This window comes from Thamnophis elegans, chromosome 4 (assembly GCF_009769535.1).
Source record: "Thamnophis elegans isolate rThaEle1 chromosome 4, rThaEle1.pri, whole genome shotgun sequence".
Lineage (NCBI taxonomy): Eukaryota > Metazoa > Chordata > Lepidosauria > Squamata > Colubridae > Thamnophis > Thamnophis elegans.
Window position 1 is genome coordinate 88,404,225 of NC_045544.1, and position 13,616 is coordinate 88,417,840.

At 36.9% G+C, this 13,616-nt stretch overlaps 1 protein-coding gene across 1 annotated transcript in view; it reads right to left on the reverse strand.

Annotated features, from left to right (window-relative positions):
- Positions 1 to 352: 352 nt before the first annotated feature.
- The window catches only part of TGFB2 (transforming growth factor beta 2), an 89,244-nt gene continuing 75,980 nt past the window's right edge, over positions 353 to 13,616 (reverse strand). The window contains exons 3-7 of the mRNA XM_032216885.1: positions 11,345 to 11,477; positions 11,128 to 11,238; positions 9,938 to 10,109; positions 6,609 to 6,762; positions 353 to 2,643 (exon numbers count right to left, since the gene is read on the reverse strand). Of these exons, the coding sequence (XP_032072776.1) occupies positions 2,485 to 2,643; positions 6,609 to 6,762; positions 9,938 to 10,109; positions 11,128 to 11,238; positions 11,345 to 11,477 (729 nt within the window). The 3' untranslated portion in view covers positions 353 to 2,484. The remainder of the gene's footprint in view (positions 2,644 to 6,608; positions 6,763 to 9,937; positions 10,110 to 11,127; positions 11,239 to 11,344; positions 11,478 to 13,616) is intronic.

Consider the following 13,616-nt stretch of genomic DNA (forward strand, 5'->3'; position numbering starts at 1 on the left):
TCCTGTTCCAGTCTTAATAGTTCTGGGGAAAAACCATTAATCATCAAAAGGTAATATTTCTTGACTGAATCAGTATAAAACATTATTTTCTTCACCATACTATGACTTCCCGAATGCTCAAATCCAACAGTGGGGAGCACATGTTGAGAAACAACTTTTTTCATTGTATATCTGTATATATAAATAAGCAGTGCACTTACAGCTTTAAAAGTTTGGTCCGGCTTGGAAAGATAACCCGTAAGCTTTAATAAATCCCTATATGCACAAATCCTGGGTTTGTTGAGAAGAAAGATAAGACTGCTTCCTGTTCTGTCCCACTGCACCAAGGAGCTACTACCATTTCCTTAGTGTCTACTATGTTGGACAGTGTATTGGCCCTTCCTTTCTTTAATTTGGAATTTAACTGACCTTATTACAGTACCCTTTTAAGTAATTAATGAAGGAGTATGGTGGTTCACAAGGTTAGGACATTGGGCTGACAATCGGAAGGCTCATGTTCAAAACCCAGTTGCTGCTGCGGGAGAAGGTGAGTTCCTGTCACAAGCTCCAGCCAACCCAGCAGTTCAAAAATGGCCAACTGCAAGTAGATAAATAGGTATCACTTCAGTAGGCAACTTAAGGGGAAAATGAAAGGAGTCCTCAACTGGGTGTCGCCCAGCAACAGTGATGTCACTGTTCAACCCAGAAGTGTTTTGGTGCTCCCAACATGACAGTAGTTGTAGTAGAAGTAGTAGTAGCAATTATTAATACATTTTTTAAAAAAATAGGGGCAAGTGTCAAAAATACTTCTGTACTCAATCTGCTGTTCCCCAGGAAAGGGGTAAAATTGCACATGCAACCAGCTTTTACAGATTTCTCTGGTGATGCACAGGCCCTTCACAATTGCCAAGTTCACTTTTGCCTTTTGATCTGGAAGATCTTGTCTTTGGACTAACTGCCTGTGAGCAGAACAAGGAAATCAAGGGCAGCCTCCAGTCTCATCCCATCATCCATCTTCAGAAGTGTGTGTGTGTGTGTGTGTGTGTTTTAAAATTTTAAGATGTTTAAAGATACATACATTTTATACAAAAACAATATTTAAATCTATCTCTCTGTCTAAATACAGACCGAAAGGGGGAAAAAGAGTAGCTTGCATCATAGAGATGAAAAACAACATACAAAACGCATGTATAGCAAATATTATAAAACATGTATTTGTAGTGCAAGTTAAAAGTACAGGGGACTCTACTTATACTGGCCAGCTCGAGGGAAGCACATGATTCCGAGTAATCAACAAGAGCCCCCAAATTCAAATTCTTCAGAGTTGACAGTATTAACAGAATACAAAAATATGGTGAAAATTTACACATTACACATAAAGTACTTATTTTTTTTAATAGTTTACAATAGAGATCTACAGATATGTTTCCAATTTAGCTGGCTTCTTACTACCCACCCTATTTTAATATCATAGGTGTGGTTACATATATCAAAAAACAATCTCAAAGCATAGCTATACAGCAACATATTAGGGTCTGAAGATGAGACCAGTACATGTTAAATATTTCACTGGCTTACTAAATTGACAGTTTATTCATTTACAATTGTTGTTTTAATCTTAATAGATTTGTCTTTGAGACGAAAACAAAATGTCCTTTATTAATAACCTCCTCGTATTACAACAATGGTATAAGGCTTTACATAGAAGCCCGCTTAGGCGTTCTGCAAGAAAACAAAGGTGTGTGTGTGTGTGTGTGTGTATGTGTGTGTGTCTTTTCTTTTATAGTAGGCTTTCTTAATGATGTAATAACAGAATTCTGTTTTAATTGGGTTAAACTAATTGTTGTTTTTCAGGCTATTTCTGAGTTCATGTTTCCCATATATTAAACACATTTAGTTGTTTGTTTGGTTTGGTCTGAACATTTGTGTCTTTCTAGTCTGTCCCCAAAACCCCTAGGGCAATACATATTCTTGTTTGTTCGTATTACACAAAAATAAATAATGCACTGTTAATCCTAAAAACTACAAGGAACAGATAGGGCATCTATGGCATAACAATATAAAAATCAAGTAAGCCACGGGATAGATACAGCAACTCCACTTAATGGGTTTTTCCTGTTTTTTTCCTTTCACATAAGAACTCTTTAACAAATTCTTCCAGTGTTTATTTTTTTTAAAAAAAGGTTTTCTTTCTTTTCTTTCTTTCTTGTTAGTATTTCTGCTTTTCTAAAAATGCTTCATGTCTATCTCACTAACCAAGTAGATGAAGTGTAGGATAAGGCTTCACGGTTTTGCATCAGGTGACTTGTTTAAAAACAAAACACGAAACAATGAAACCAAGTTTCAATCCATTCAGACTAGTACCGTTTCGTTTTTCTTCTTTTTAAAAATCATGGATGATGGGTTGTTTTTTTTGTTTCCTTCTTTTTGAATGTTTCTTTTTCTTCCTTTCTTTCCAGAGGGGGAGGGGGGAAATGCATACTCCAAAATGCTCCAATACATCCCTTAGCTGCATTTGCAAGACTTTACAATCATGTTTGAAAGCTGTTCAATTTTGGGTGTTTTGCCAATGTAATACAAGATAGTGAGAGGTTCCAGATCCTGGGATACACAACACGGAGAAGCAGATGCTTCTGGGTTGATTGAGTTGTACAAGCTAAGCACCTAGGAGGAAAAAGACAAAAAGAAGATACTCCTTCACATTCTGCAGTTATTACAGTAGCAAATAACTTTGGGTAACAAGGAGCCTAGGGCTCTGATGGCATCATTGACATGGTGAGAATTTATTCATTTAAACTAATTATACTCAAATTCTTTTTCCTCTGTATAAGCCTAGACAGCTGGAATCAATCAAAACACAGATATGTAAAACATCCAAACAGTAGAGAATTTTCACAGCAGTGAATTACTTTTTTTATGTAACAGCTGTTGATTAAAAAAAAAAGAGACACCAGTGAATAACTTCAAAAATGTTCTCTCAAGATTCTAGGCTTCACAAGAAAGGATAGAGTTGAAAATTGCATATTATTCTTTGGCTTATTTTGAGGGAGCAGTTGATAAAATTATATAAAATAACTGTTAAAAACAGCAAGGGAGAGAAATAAAATGCCCCATTAACATTTTGCTTTTTGCCATCTCCCTCCCTTCTCTCTCTCTCTCTCTCTCTCTCTCACACACACACACACACACACACACCAGAAGTGATATTTAGCAGGTTCTGACCGGTTCTGGAGAACTGGTAGTGGAAATTTTGACTAGTTCGGAGAACCGATAAATACCACCACTGACTAGCCCTGCCTCCTTCTATTCTCTGCCTCCCAAGTCCAGCTGATTGGGTGGAAATGGGGATTTTGCAGTAACCTTACCCTGGAGTGGGGAGGGAATGGAGATTTTACAGTATCCTTCCCCTGCCATGCCCACCAAGCCATGCCACACCCACCAAGCCATGCCCACAGAATCAGTAGTAAAAAAAATTGAATCCCACCACTAACACTCACCCACCCCGGGAGTCAGGGTTGGCCTCACCTGACCTATTGCTGACAGTTTCTTAGTTCCACATATTTTAACTTGCTTCAAAGAACAAACGAAATCCTGTGGGATGGGAACTATTCAGTCCAAAATCATTTGTTTGGTCATTCCAGAATGACCAAACAAATATCTTACAGGAAACCCATAAGCAGAACATTGCAACTAGCCCTTTCCCACTACCCACTATAAGACCTTGACTTATAGTAGTTCATTTAGTGACTATTTAAAGTTACAACGGCACAGAAAAAAGTAACTTATGACTGTGTTTCACAGTTACAACCTTTGCAGCATCCCCATGATCAAATTTGTGATGCTTGGCAACTGCTTTATACTCATGACAGTTGAAGGGTTACCTTTTGCAACCTTCTGACAAGCAAAGTCAATGGGGAAATCAGATTCACTTAACAACCAGGTTACTAACTTATCAGCTGCAGTGATTCACTTAACAACTGTGGCAGGAAATGTTGCAAAATGGAGAAAGACTCACTGAATAAATGTCTCACTTAACAACAGAAATGTTGGGCTCCATTGTAGCTGAGGACTACCTGTATTGTTTTAGCACCTCTGATCTCTAAAAGCATATCTTCTCAAGATAAATAGCTTGTTCCTATTTATTTATGATCAAGGATATCATGTTTAAAATTGTTTAGAAAACAAATAAACTAAAAACGAATGTTCTGTATAGCCCCCACGTTTATAAACAATGCAAGTTATAATCCTTTCAGTTATAATCTGAACACATATTTCTACTGTCAGGCATCAGCACCATTCCTACTCAATGAAGGTTACTAACTTCTGTGCTTACCATTGATTTATATTTCTTTACACTGTTTTGGCAGCAGGATGTTGCATGGAGTTGATTGCCTTTTTTAAAGCACCAGATAAGAAAGCTGTGCGGTGGGTTCTAGCCAACGTTATTGTCAGTTCTCTCATTCGCACGCTGCACATGCAAATTGTTCTGTGCATGCACAGAACTCCCAAAAAAGATGGTAGCGGTGATGGCAGCAACCAGGGAACTGGTTCAGGAGCATGGCCAGCCTGGTTCGCTGCCAGTTCTGTGACCCAGGCCAGCATACCATTACGTGTTCATCCAAACCGGTCCAAACCGGTAGGAACCCACCTCTGCTTTGTACCAAAGTACCCAATTTTGAGTTTTTTGAGGCTAGATTTTCTTTAACTTTGAGAGCCTGAGTCAACTTTGCCATTAGTATATGCATCATGTGTTACAATGGAAAGGACATGGTTTATGGCAGTGTTGGCAAACCTTTTTGACACAGAGTGCCGAAACAAGAGAGTGTGCATGCATGCTTGCCGGAAATAGAAAGAGCAAGTGGCTAGCGCATATGCATGCACCAGAAACCAGAAAATCATCTTCCCAGCTCATGCATGTGCACTGAGTGGCTACTCTTCCAGTTTCCATTGCTCTCACACACGTGGAGACCAGCTGGTCAGTGCGCCAGAACCCAGAAGAGCAATGGGCAATGGGTTGCATGCCCGGAGAGATGGTTCTGCATGCCATTTCTAGCATACGTGACATAGGTTCGCCATCACGGGTTTATAGTTTTAAACCATGGTTGCCATATTTATACATCCTTCACCATTGAAGCCATAATTGTAATTTTTGTACTGACAGATGGATGTTCTTTTTGTAAGCCACATTGGAATGAATCAGAACTGCTTAAAGTCAAAATATTCATTCAAATGATGCAATCACAAGAAACAGCACATTGCAACAGGCTGTGCAGATTCTTTATCAATGTAAAAGGTAACCAGTGGTGGGTTGCAGGTGGTAGGCCCCTGTACGGGCATACCAGAGCCTGCCTGGAGCACTGGGTACCGTTCTGGTACAGTGCTCCAGAGGGTCCACCTGCCCGCCTGAGTTTCTTACCATGTTTTAAAGCCTTCGTGTTTCCGCGCATGGCACGTATAGCACCTGTGCGATGCTCCGCTGAGCAGCTGGAGAGTCGCAGAGGCTTGCGGAAACGTCTTTTGCAGCTACAATGCACGTGCGGGCCCCGTGTGCATGCACACTGTGCGCATCCATGTGGGCGACGCCGGGCCCGTTCCAACCGTACCGGTTGGAATGGGATCCGGAACCCAACACTGAAGGTAACCTCCATGCCAGGGTCTTTTAAAAGCAGGACTTGATGAACTTTTTGTTTTTGAAGAATAAAAGATTAGGAATGGGAGGGTAAGTGGATACATTGGAAGTGCTTTGAAAGAAGAATGTAGGGCAAATAGTGACTGAAGTTACAAATAAAGGATATTCCATAGAAAAGGAATAAAAGAAAATGAAATCACAAGAAATCATAGACTGGACAAAACTGGTCTATATGACTTAATAGGCTCATTCAGTCGGTGGCAACTTCAGATATACATATTAAAAATACTTTTTCCACACAAGTGCTTATTGTACCAAGATAATACTGCTAATAAGGTGGGGGGGGGAGAAGAAATGTCTCCACTCAGTAACCAGAGGGCTAAGATCAAGAGTAAGCCTTTTGCTATTCAATAGGATAGTCTGAAGGAAGAAAAACTGAACATGAAGCTGAACAGAATGACAATCTCCCATCTGTTCTGAAATACTGTTCACACTGAATTCTGCACATTCAGCTGGAAGATTTATCAGTATTTTCCAACAAAGCTGGTAGCTCACATGATCACTGAGGCAGAACTGGTAGGTATAGCATAGCTTTTCCTTCAATACATCCTGAGAAAATATGATGGTAATGGCTCAACAAAATTGTGACCCCAACATCATTGAGCATGAAAAATCAAAGTGGAAATTAAAATACAATGTTCCAATGTTTCTATCAATACAAGGATTTCTTTTGTTGCATCATCCTTTGATTTCTCTTGTGGTTCTGGATATGAAGTACAGTTCTTCGGCTTTTAAAATGATCTTTTCCTTTCTTTCAATTTCTGTCAATGGTGTATGCCATAATAATCAGATTCTTTAAAATGTTGGGGTAAATGAAGTGTTACCATAATATGATCTATCAATTAATTAATTAAAAACACATTTTAAACTAACAAAATAGGTTTTGTTCTGTTTTATAGCCCTAATAGCCCTAGTTTTCTTAATTTTCTAAAATACTTACTCTACTGTGCTGAGTATCTGAACTCCATAAATAGGGGCAAGCTCCTGCACAGAAATTTGCATTATATCCTTTAGGTTCATGTATCCATTTCCATCCAAGATCTTTCTTGAAATCAATATAAAATTGACGTAGACAGCAGTTATCTTGCACATTCCTGTAAATGGAATTATAGACATAATATTTAATAAGCTTCTATGCAGTGCAGATTCCTTAAGGCAATAAATCGTTCAGAAATACAACAAGCAGCCTTTTCTGTGGGTGAATTTTATGAAATCCACAGTTTACTGATATTTTAGAGCACACTTTCAAAACTCTCTTATTAATAAGATCTGGTTTCCAACTTGTCAAAAATAAACCTGAGCCTAGGCATAGGACTACCTCTTAAGAATTTTCCACCATAAAACTGGATGGACAGAAGTAGTAGTAGTACAAATTTCAGCTTTAATGAATGGAGTGAGTGGGTGGTCAAGGCCAGGGCACAGGAAAAAAACAATTCTTTAATCAGGCTCTCCCATCTCCAGAATGGCCACTTTATTAAAAAAAAAAAAGGCACATTAAATTACTCTTTTGTTTTAGTTCTCAGCATGTCATAGATTGTAGAAGAGAGAAATCCTTGAGTTTACACACAGAAACACAAATACACACATTGTAAAGTTTAATACTATATTTTTATACTTAGTGCCACTCTGGGTTCACAATATACAAATATTCATGCATAAAAAGGAATTAATGAATGAAATGTTAAGCAGTATATTGTAATTACATAATTATGTAATTAAATTCTGGGTTTTTTTAAAGGATGCATTAAAATAGCATATGAGTGACACTTTGTGGGCAAATATATTCAGGAAAGATTATTTCTTCACTTCTCATGTGTGTCTGTTTATGTTTCACTTTGTTTTGTTTTTATTGTTTGGGAATATGAAATAATGAAAACGATAACATAAAATAAAATTTTAAAACTATAATCTGCTTCTTTCTAGCTAGGACTTTGGAAGGAAAAGGAGAGTGATAGTTGTTGTTTCACTAATAAAAGTTTTGTGTATTTCATTGTTAGGATTTATTGCAGACATTTCAAGTTTCTCCTGGTCCTGCCAGTCAACATTTCTTGACGGATGGGACCCAAAATGTGCCCAATTTGCTAGACCCAATATATATCATCATTTGAGATGAGTGTGATTTTTGCATGGACATATCCATGCAATTTTCTTGGGAACAGAAGACGTTTATCATACCATACCATAGCTTCCCAATCTGACCTATCGTCCTGGTATTCTCCAGAAGGTTCTATTCAGAAAGGAGCCTATTCCAAACGCAGACAAGATCAGCCTAATGCTGCCACCTGTTAAAATTTATTTTTACAACTGCATCCATACAAATGCATTAGCAAATGCAAAATTTATCTCTAGACAGATGCTCTTAATTATGCTATGTGCGTAGGTGAGCAGAGATAGGGGAATCTTTCTTTAACCAGTAACAAAATATTTTTGAGCAGTTTACAGTCATCTTATTTGATTGTCTTGAGGGTGGAGCTTCATTGGTTTTTGTATCTGGTGTTTTAATTTTCTAAGCTGCCTAGAGTTATCATGAATGAGTCAGACAGTCATATATATTTTCTTAATGATTAAGAAATTATTTCTTAAATTTATAATTTAAGTAATAGGATCAAAACAAAATACAGCCATAAAATATAATCACTTGCTTCCTGCCAAAGAAATAAGTGATGACCCCAAAATATCTCCACGACAAGAGTGAAATAATGCAACCCCAACAAACCTGAAGGGCTTGCCAAAAAGCCCATTTTTCTTGATTTTAAAAGAACCCAAAGAATTGGGGCAAACTTCATCTCGGGGGGATGGTGTTCCATAGAAGGTGGGCAAAGGGGGCAATGATCCAGAAAGGGTAACTCGGTGGTTCCTCCAAGTGCTACTTCCCATGGATAGGGATCTAGAGCAGAGTTCCCTAACCTTTTCAGCTTTGTGGACCAGCAGGGGGATGGTTCCACGCACATGCCTGCCGCTTGTGCAAATGGAGTGTGCACACATGAACTTGCCCACTGCTTGTGCAAGTGGGGATGCACGTGGGTGCACGCTCACTCACCATGGCCCAGTTTGGAACAGCTAAAGGTCCAGGGGTCGGGAACCCCTGATTTAGAGGAAGTCTTCCCTTCTAATACAGGCAGCAGCTACCCAAATTGTTTTGGTCCTCCAGATATCTAGGACTGAGTCACATAAGATTTAAAGGAGAAGAATAGTACCATAAATTATATCTGGAAGCCAATTGGTAGCCTTGAAATACTTATGATATGGGGGCAAATTAATTGGTTTCTACCAGCCTCTGTTTTCTGGACCAGTTTCTGGGTCTTCAAATATTCCAATGCAATAATCAAAATGAGAGGCGATCAAAGCATAAATGGTAGTCAGTAGCACTTCCTGAACCAGGAAAGGTCACAATTAATGCCCATGATGGGGTGATAGAAAGCCTTCCTAGCCACTGTTGCCACCTATTCTTTTCCTGGAGTTGTAGGTCCGGGAGAATCTCCCTATTACAAGCCAGTTTTGCACAGGAACTGCAAACCATTTCAGTATCCAAAATGGAATATCCTGCTATCAGAAGGCTTCGAAAAGCCACTGTCTCTTGCAACTGAGCCTCAATTCCTCCCTATTCAGACCTTAACTGGTTCCAAGCCACATTTTATGATTTCTGGCACTACATTAGCAGCTGCTCAATTACTAAATGATTCTGAGCATATGCTCTTGTTTTATACATTTGAGACATATTGCTAGAGCATAATTATATTTGTTTAATTTTTCAGATTGGAGATAGCCTACCTTTTGAACAGCCAAAATGTCACAGGGATTTTAACAAAGGTGCAAATAAAAGCAAATGTTATTCTTCAGTAAAATGCAGTTAGTACAGATTGCCAGAAAATGAACAAATCAAATTTAGGTTTGAATATACTGTATAATCTGATGTGTATCAAGTTCCTCCCTTCCCCCAATTCTTGATTTGCTTGTTGAAGTTATGAAGCAGCTGCTCAATGGTTCCTTTGCCAACTATCCTGAAGAAAGTGTCTTCTTCAAAGCAGCCACCCAAGTCCTTCAGCAGCTGTAGCCCTTCAAGACTTTCAGGAACAAATCCAGAGAAATACAAACTTTTTATCCAAAGTTATGTGGGCGGGGTAGGAGTGGGAAGTGACATATATTCCTTTCAACAGAATGATGTTAAAATTACAAATAAAAAGCAGGTTCCTTTTTTTTAAAAAAAATGGACTGCATTAATATTTTTACACATGCATAAAAGTCTATAAAATCTTATAATGTGATTACCTAAAACAATAGGCAGCATCTAAAGCACGCTTCTTCCGCCGACTGGATTGTTGCGACTCAAGTCTGTAGGAGGGTAATAACATTAGCAGAAGATGTGGGCTCTTCCCACTGTATTTTTTCCTACTGGACTTTAAAGCTTTCTCACCACTGGAATAAGGGTAGTCATCAATACCTTTAAAAAATACATTTTGGTAATAAATATTGTGTTGCTTTTTTTGGAACAAATTACATAAAGTATCTCTTAACAAGAAATTTAAATCATAGAATAATAATCAGGTGTGTTGGCATCAGTTGGGCTGATTTGAGACATGCTGATGCATGAATGTGGGAAGCAGGGACCTGCATTGAATTAAATATCCTATATTTTTATTATCTCTGCATCATTTCAGATCAGGAACACTTGCTTTGTTCATATCAATTATTAGTCATATGATCTGTTATATTTTCCTTATCCCACAATTATTATAAATATCCACATAGTATTTATGTAATACCAAGCAAATATTAATTCTTTTCAATGCAGGGCCATAGACAATAGTGTGTCACTTTAGATCCATGGAAATGGAGATCTAAAAGAAGCAGCTAGAGAATCAGCCCCAGTGAAGCAGGGACCATAACACAAGTAGTTAACATAGATAACATGTGAATCTAGTGACCTGCATTGCCATATAGACTCTATTAACATGCTTGGCTGTACCTTTTGGATACATCTAAGGTCACCAGTTAGATAATGGCAAGGGTTGAAATTAATCATTTACATTCTGAACATATGTTTCTCTGAGCACCAGTGCTGATATTTATTGGTACATAAAGAGCTTATAGCTGAATGCTCAAAATCAAGAATCTCTACGCAAATTGCAAGATGAGTACACAAAGATCACACAGGCAGAAACATTTGCATGAGTACTAATGAAGCTAGCAAGAAAATTATGCTAAGAAGTAACTTATTAAACATGTTCTAATCCATTATCAAATAACTACTTTAAACAAAGATACGTTCAGCAGTTTTTACAGATATGCTATACCAGATTTTGAAAGCAATTGTTTAAGGATCTTTTCTCCCACACCGTCTGACACCCCATATTTTCCTTCACTAGTATAGTTTAGCAATATTGGACATATTATAAGATCTGCTGAAACATTTCACATTCATTACACAATTATTTTATTTTTAAATTTTTAGTTATTACCTGCAAATCTTGCCTCTAATTCTTCACTTTTATTTGGAATAATATAATTATTTGAAGGCACAAATGTACAGCATGGGCAATGTAAACTGATCTTAAGTCCCAAATTTCTGTCTGCAAAATATAAGAGAAAGAAAATTTGCTTTATATCAGGTCAGGCAAGACTTCAATCTGTTCAAATTTAATACAGGTTAACACTAAAGCAATTAATTACTATCACCTTTGTGATGGAGCCATTCATGTACAGCCTCGGTTACATCAAAAGATAACCATTCCCCCTCAGCTCTTGTTTTCACAACCTTGCTATCAATATAGCGTTGTGTAGGTGATGTGGGATCTTTATTTTTGATCATCTGCAAAACAAGAACATTTATATTCAGTGATATGGAATCCTCACAATTTAATTTGAAAAAATAACTAAGAGGGACTCAAAACAGAATACAAAAAATAACTACAAACCTCAAGAGGTTGTGCCATCAGTTGATCTACCTATCTATCAATGTCATGAAAATATATTCTGACATAGTATTTTGACCAACTCTTATACAACACAATTATAAGAAAAAAATATGGAAATAATTTGTAGAGATCAGCTCAACTGCACAAGTGAGATTCTTTTCTTCAAATGGAGATTGTGTACACAAATTTCTATTGCTTTACCATAACTTGAAATACATATAAGCAAATTTCCTGATGTCATTCTTTTTTCACCTAATTGTTTATAATTCATCTCTTTTTCTTTATGTTAAAGTAACTTTAACTAATGCAAGATAGATAGAAATCAATTTCAAGACTTTTATTCCTGAGTACACCTTTTGTATACAAATGCAATGTTTTTGTAGTGTTTCTTTACTAAAGAAAAATGGATACATCTGTTCCTCAGATTTTTTTTTTTTTACATTCCTTCAGTTTTGCATATTTGAAACATGGATTATTTCAATGTAAGACAATTTTTAGTATTCATGACTGCACTAAGACTTCTTAAAGTCTGAAATATAGAGATCACGGAGAAAAATGGCTTTCAAGATGATAATGTGATATTTGAGTTGCAATTTACAAATGAACGTGATAATTCAGGTGCAGATTTTAATATATTACTGTTTAATCTACTGACAATGAAAATATAATAAATAAAATGTGAAAGATGCAGCTATGAAAATCTTGCAAGAGATCTTAACTGCATGAATGAGTGAAATCCAGTATTATGGATACTTAAAGAGTTTGGTTCAGACTTCAGTAGGCATTGTTTCATATTCATAGCATTATGGGAGAGCAAATTGTGTCCAAATAAACATTTAAAAACTGAGTTTAACATAGATTTAACACATCCTATATCTACTTTAAAATACTCTGGGACCAAGATTTTTACTCTCTTAGAAAATAAAATTAGTTGCTAGGAGTCATAAACAACTTGATGGCATATAATCAATTGGAAATCCAACACTGATGGGACAGGACAAATATCCCATTCCAGATATTGCCAGAATGGATTAAGGCAGACATACTCCTAGAGGCACTAAGCAAGTTTTCCTTGCACCAAGTGTACTCCAGACAACAAACATAAATTGCAACTGAGATACTAACAATACCAAGAACTCTGCTCACCTATTAAGCATAAGTCTTTAACTTTTCATGAAACTTGTTTCACAATAAACATCCAAGTATTTTGTTTTCATCAAAGTATAATTATGGCTTCCTACATTTAGTCTGTTTCTAGGCATATACTTTACCCAAATCCTTTTTGTGTATCTTGGCTGGATGCCTTTCTTTGTACATCATCTCAAATGCCTGCCCAATGAAAGTTAAATTGTGGCTTGGGAACACATGATCTGCTTTTTTACCACTGAGAATTACCATTTCTCCATTTGTCTCAGAAGATAATGATAGACAATACTTCTCCTTACTCTCTCTCTTCCTCCTTCAGTCAATTCACTGTCTTTCTCATTCTTAGTCCTTCTGGGATAGCTTTCAAGCCTTTGCTAACTGACCTTTCATAATTTGATATGTCTGTTTCTTTTCTCTTGGTATACTTCCTTTTTTTCAATTAAGTCTTTTAAATCTCCATTTTGCTGTTCTTTCTTGGAAACCTTATAGAGAAATTCCATTATCTAGATGAGAAACTAGTCCTCAGTAAAATTCCAATGTCTAGATAAATGATTATTTATTAATTATTATATATATCAGTTGATTTGTAGATTTCTGAATTACTGGACAATGGCACCTTCAGAAAAAAATGCCACAGATCATATAGGGAAGCAATTTTGTAGTGCCAGATGGATTCCATAAATATTCAGTTTCCCTAAAAGATGCATTTTTTACGACATAGATACAGATTTGAACATACCCTAAATAGATCAGTTGATCCATTATCACATTTCAAGCAGTGAGTGGTCTTGAAGCCTGCTCTCCAAATAAAATCTTAAAGAAAACCACAGGCATATAGGATGAGGGAGTTCTTTTGTACACCTGGCTCTAGTCCATTGAGAGCTTTA